At 47.3% G+C, this 6,000-nt stretch overlaps 1 protein-coding gene across 1 annotated transcript in view; it reads left to right on the top strand.

Annotated features, from left to right (window-relative positions):
• Nucleotides 1-6,000, top strand: part of SLIT2 (slit guidance ligand 2) — a 455,701-nt gene that overhangs the window by 351,942 nt on the left and 97,759 nt on the right. Inside the window, exons 10-11 of the mRNA XM_015426100.1 lie at nucleotides 3,861-3,932; nucleotides 4,564-4,635. Of these exons, the coding sequence (XP_015281586.1) occupies nucleotides 3,861-3,932; nucleotides 4,564-4,635 (144 nt within the window). The remainder of the gene's footprint in view (nucleotides 1-3,860; nucleotides 3,933-4,563; nucleotides 4,636-6,000) is intronic.

Here is a 6,000-nt window from a genome sequence, read left to right as displayed (position 1 = left end):
AATGGGAACTCTCCAGCTGTTCCGGCAGAAGCTCTGTTTAACAGGACTAGGCTTGCCAAGTCCCCCCGGGGGGGAGGTCCGTTCCCCGCCGCCACCGGATCGGGCCCCGGGGGGAACTCCACCCCAACGTGTACGTCACCAGGAAGTGATGCAACCACGCTGGGGGCAGGGCCACGGTCATCCGAGGGAAAACTCTGTGGTTTTCCCTCGGATGGTCGTGGCCCCGCCCCCAGCGTGACCGGCGGCGTCACGCCACTTCCGTGTGATGTGCGTGCGGTATGCGCACGCGCTCCAGACGCCAGACGGGAGTCCCCCGCTCTGGAGGAATTTACACTTGGCAACCCTAGGACAAACACATGAAGCTGCCTTATACTGAATCAGACCCTTGGTTCATCAAAGTCAGTACTGTCCAGAATGGCAACAGCTCTCCAGGGTCTCAGGCAGAGGTCTTTCACATCACCTGCTGCCAGATCTTTTAACTGGAGATGCCGGGGACTGAAGCTGGGACCTTCGGCACGCCAAGCAGATTCTCTGCCACTGAGCCACACAGCCCCTCCACCAATGTTCCCCCTAAGCTGTGTAGACTTGTGAGCAAAAATTCTCCTTTGTGAGCCACTGGCCTTCAAGTTGTGAGCGAGCGATTTGGCTGCTGCATAAATTTGTTTGCTTCAGAGCCATCCTTCCTGAGCTAAGACAAAAATGTGTGAACCGGAGGCTAAAAACCTGTGAGCTAGCTCACTCTAACTCAGCTTAGAGGGAACACTGCCCTCCACATGCATGTTGCACGCATGCCAGTGTGAGAGAGATAACCAAAGAGAATGAGAATGTGCACTTACTCCTCTGTGCAGCTGTGGATGTCTGTGCGCCTTCCCCTCTGTTTATATATGCGTGAGAGCCCAGTGAGAATCTTAAAATGTTTAATTTTCAATTGTTCGCTTAAAGCAAAAACCATTTCTTCGTCTCCATCCTGCAGACATCAGCTATCTGGGAATATCAAATTGCAAAGGATGTCTTGCAAATTTTCAGACATGATGCTTTCTTTCTTTTTTATGAGCAAATCTTAGAGAAGCAGACATGGCCAGGCACTTCCTCCAACTTGAGCACTCTCACTGTTTCTCTCTCTGTGTATATACACATGGTGGGTGGGGGGGTTACTCTTTTTTCCCTGCAGGGTAGAACTGGAAAGTTCCTTAACTTTCTAACATGTAGGAAGAGAACGGAATTCTTAATAGCACTGAAGGAATACTGGATTGTTGTGTAATTTCTCCCCCCCCCCCCAATATGTCTTGAAGTTCCTTTGTAGGAGCCCAATGCTCATGCAATGCCTTAAGGAAAAGGGGCAATTTTATTTGTTTAGGGGTGTTAAAAATAATGAAAGATTAGATGTAAAAATTCTGACTGATTTATCGGTTCGATATGTTTAACATTTTACGGCAGGGGTCCCTAAGGTGATGCTAGATACATAGGCCCCGGTCAAATGGCAAAGTTGCCGCGGGAGAGGCACGGGAGTCCCGCGGATTTTCCAGGCACAATCTCACCCAACATCTGGGAAGCGCAGTGCTCCCGTGGCGAATCCATGGCTCCCCACCCCTTCCCACTACATTGGTAGACCTGGTCTCTGGAGTATCTACCCACCCCTGGAGTATCTACCCATAGTATCTACCCACCCCTTCCCACTACAGTGGTAGACCTGGCCTCTGGAGTCCAGGTCTACCCACCCTTTCCCAGAGAGGAGACCCGCGAAACTCGCGGGGGGGCGCGCGGGGGAGCTCTACAATCAGCAGGCGGAGGAGGAAGCAGGAACAGGTGAGCTCTCCCCCCCCCATCCTGCCGGTTTCGCCGTCTCCTTCCCCCCCGCGCATGCGCAGGGGATGCTCTGCCAGTTTCGGGGGATTTAAACATCCCCCCGATTTTTTTCCGGGGTTTCTGATTCTTGTGCACACGTGGGGACCGCCCCACGTGTGCACAAACCTCTCCCTGCCCCCCAGGTGGCCCCGGAGCGCGGATTTAGATATCCGCACAGATGGGGCCACTTGGGTATTAGATATATAGATTTCACTGACTCACCAGAAGAATCACTGAATCTGCAAGCTCAGATTGGACGAGATACCATAGTCTGGAATCGAGGTTCCTAAAATCGTAAAAACCGAGTTAGCAGGGACCTTTATCAGACATCAATACTTCCCCCAAAAAGTAAGGAATAGTTGTTATGTGCCATCAAGCCGCTTCCAATTTATGGCGACCTTACAAATTAATGACCTTCAAAATGTCCTCTTGTTAATAGACTGAAATCTGTGGCTTCCTTTACTGAGTCAATCCATTTTATGTTGGGTGTTCCTCTGTCCCTGCGGCCTTCAACGTTTCCTAGCCTTATTGTCTTTTCCAGTGACTTTTGTCTTCTCGTGATGTGACCAAAGTACAATAGCCTCAGTTTAGTCATTTTAGCTTCTAGGGAGAGATCAGGCTTGGTTGGATCTAGAACCCACGTTTGTCTTTTTGGCACTCCATAGTATCTGTAAAGCTCTCTTCCAACACCACATTTCAAATGAATCAGTTTTCTTCCTGTCAGCTGTCTTCATTGCACAACTTTCCCATCCATCCATAGAAATAGGGAATACCGTAGGATGGCTTATACTAGAGTATTATGCACCATCCTCTCAGACGATGGACAATCTTGGGTAGGCAGCTTTAAGGTACTTCAGGAGTGTCGCGCCCCACCTCCACCCCTCGCTGGTCTTGCCCCGATGCCGTGGTGCAGGAGCACTGAAGCTCCTCCCACTGCCATCTTCTCCATCGGGAGGCCTTGGGGGTAGGTCTCAGAATAGCAAGCCCAGCTGGGCTCTGCTAGCCAGGACTCTGGAGCGCTTTCTCGCTCTCGTTGTGCTACTCTGCCCGAGAGTCTGGTCACTTCCTCCCTGACCTGCTGTCTGCCTCCCCCTTTTATAGCCTTCTCCCTCATTTGTGCCGCCACCCCTCTCCTTGCCCTTGGCCCCACCTCCCCATTTAAGCCCCGTTGTCTTCCCTCCTGTGAGCCCCACCCATCTACACTAGCACTTGCCATGAAGTGTCATTTCACCCAGATGTTCAAACCTTCCCCTTTTCTTTCAGAGTTTAACCAGGATCTGTTGTCCCCTAATTTGCGCAAACTGTATTTCAGGGACATGCCCTAACCTCTGTAACAAGCCACTATCATTCTGGTGGCCCAACAACAGTTCAGTAAATGAGCCATGTGAACACCAGTGGAATACGAGAGTGCATGAGAAACTAGCGATAGTATCGTTATTACAAGAAGAAGGGTAGAAAGAGGGATACTCTAATGTGGTGTTGGGGGTGAAAAGCATTCATTTGGTGAACAGTTTCATTAATCATAAATTTGCCTAGTATACATGTCAGGAATTTGAAACCATGTCAGTTGGGCAACGGTAACTTTGTCACGAATGTCTGCAGCGCTACATGCCTCACTCTTTTACTTGTATTTTCTATTAAAAATTGAGTTGCCTTAGAAAGGCCTGGGCAACTATCAACTATTTAGTTTGTGTTTCTTTGCAACACGGAATGCCCCAGATATGTAGCATATGTAAAATCAGATTAGTGCTCAATTTATGCTGTCGCTACCCTGAATGTCAGGATGATAAAAACGTCTTTCATTTTTTCGTTCTTGTCTTTTAAATGAAACCAGTTGCTGACCCTTGATTCCCATGGCATAATCTTTCACCAAGCTGGGGGGGGGGGGGGAACACACTTTGTTTTTTAAAAATGCATTCCTTTTCATTAATACTGACATGAATTATACATATTTTTAGATTGCCCTTCTTGTGTTATGATTTGGAGTTTTTCATAATATTATCTTTCTTTTCTAGACGGTTGGAGCAAAACTCGATCAAGGTCATCCCTCCTGGAGCTTTCTCACCGTACAAAAAGCTGAGAAGAATGTGAGTGAGAAATATTTTAGGGTTTAGATAAAACAAATTCGGATTAAAAAAACAAAACAGGTCATGGGTATATAAAGGACTTTCCATCAGTGTATGACTACTTAAAGCAGTCTGACAGCTGACAGATTGGTTGATATGGCTGTGTCTGATTGTTGGGTCTACACAGCTCTTTTGTCATGTTAACAACTGCCACTTATGACAATTTATTATACAAATTAGTCTGGGCCTGTACATTATGTTTCAGTTAACAAAAGTAATCTTTCTAAAAGGAGGGTTTTATTTTAGAAGCCGTGTCATGCCCTGCAATGCAATATTATTACTAGTGCAACATTCAGCACTCAGACTAATTTGACGTTCTCCATTCCAGACGTACGAAATGGGTTAGAGTTTTGGATTATTGTCAGAATGTAAGGCTTTGTTCCGGCATTGTTTCTAGCGTATTGAACAATGTGTATTTTTTAAAAAAAATATATTGTGGAAAGGCAAGTTCTTTAGCTTTGATGATAAAATCCACGAACCGTGCCTTGCAAGATAAAATAAATAGCTGCTTATCCATTTCACTGAAGATGAACCCCGGCAGTGTTGAGAGGATGCTTGGATTAATTGAATGCAACCCCATTTCTCATTTTAGCGATCTGAGCAATAATCAGATCTCAGAGGCTGCACCAGACGCCTTCCAGGGCCTGCGCTCACTCAATTCACTGTGAGTATGACTCCCATCTCTCGGAAGAAAGGCAGCGTCCCTTGCTTTCCTGAGGTTCAGGTGGCGAGTGGGGTTTGATATCAATCTTCTGGCTTTGGGTTTTGAGATGATACCATCGCTTCAGTGACTTTGGAAGAGCTCTGCTAGATCTGGCTAAAGGTTTATCTAGTCCGGCCGCCAGCATTCAGCCAGATTCTTTCCAGGAAGCTTAGAAGCCCATGAACACAAGAAGCTGCCTTATACTGAATCAGACCCTCGGTCCATCAAAGTCAGTCTTGTCTACTCAGACCAGCAGTGGCCTCTCCAGGGTCTCAGGCTGAGGTCTTTCACAGCACCTCCAACCTGGCCCTTGTAATTGGAGATGCCAGGGGGTGAACCTGGGACCTTCTCTATGTCGAGGAGCAGATGATCTGCCGGTGAGCCATATTTTAAGCAGATGTTATTGCATCCAACAACAGGTCACACGCAACAAGTGTATGTTGGTAGGGGCTGGTATTCTGACACATAGCTTTAGAATTTGCAGTTTTCAGGAAAAGGATAACTAATGCATCTAGGTGTCTAAGCTATCAGCTGTGTTCTCCCCTTTTCTCCTGAGCAAACAAGCAGTACTGCTGTGATTTTTTAAAAAAATCCTTAAGCAATTATATATAATTGTCACCTGTATGCATGTATTCCTCTATTAGCTCTTGGCTCTAGGCCATACAGAACGGGCAGTGGTGGAAAGTACCATCACCTTGCAGCCCGAGTTACGGCAACATCATAGAGTTTTCAAGGCAAGAGATTAACAGTGTGGTTTGCCGTTGCCTGCCTGTGCACAGCAACCTTGGACATCCTTGGTGGTCTCCCATCCAAGTGCTAACCAGGGCTGACCCTGGTTAGCCTCCAAGATCTGACGACATCAGACTAGCCTTGCCGATCCAGGTCAGGGCCCATACATAATTACAAATGGACAGGGCTTTTTTTGTAGAAAAAGCCCAGCAGGAACTCATTAGCATAATAGGCCACACCCAACAGCAGAAATTCGTTTGCTTATTAGGACACACCCCTGACAGCACAGCTCATTAGCATGTTAGGCCACACACCCCATGTTACCAGAAGTGTGGTCATTCAGCCACACCCACCTTTTGCTTCTTATTCTGTTTACCTTGTTTGTTGTCAAAACCCAGGGCTTTTTTTGTAACAGGGACTCCTTTGCATGTTAGGCCACACACCCCTAATGTAGCCAATCCTAATGAGTTCCTGCTGTTGGGTGTGGCCTGTTATGCTAATGAGTTCCTGCTGGGCGTGGCCAACTCGGGAGCCATCCGGAACTCCGTTCCTGTACATTCCTGCCCAAAAATAGCACAGCAAATGGATATCTTCAAG

The sequence above is a fragment of the Gekko japonicus genome, unplaced genomic scaffold, assembly GCF_001447785.1.
Source record: "Gekko japonicus isolate JY-2015 unplaced genomic scaffold, Gekko_japonicus_V1.1 scaffold120, whole genome shotgun sequence".
NCBI lineage: Eukaryota > Metazoa > Chordata > Lepidosauria > Squamata > Gekkonidae > Gekko > Gekko japonicus.
The sequence above is the reverse complement of the archived record's forward strand: the minus strand, read 5'-3'. Positions and strand labels throughout refer to the sequence as shown.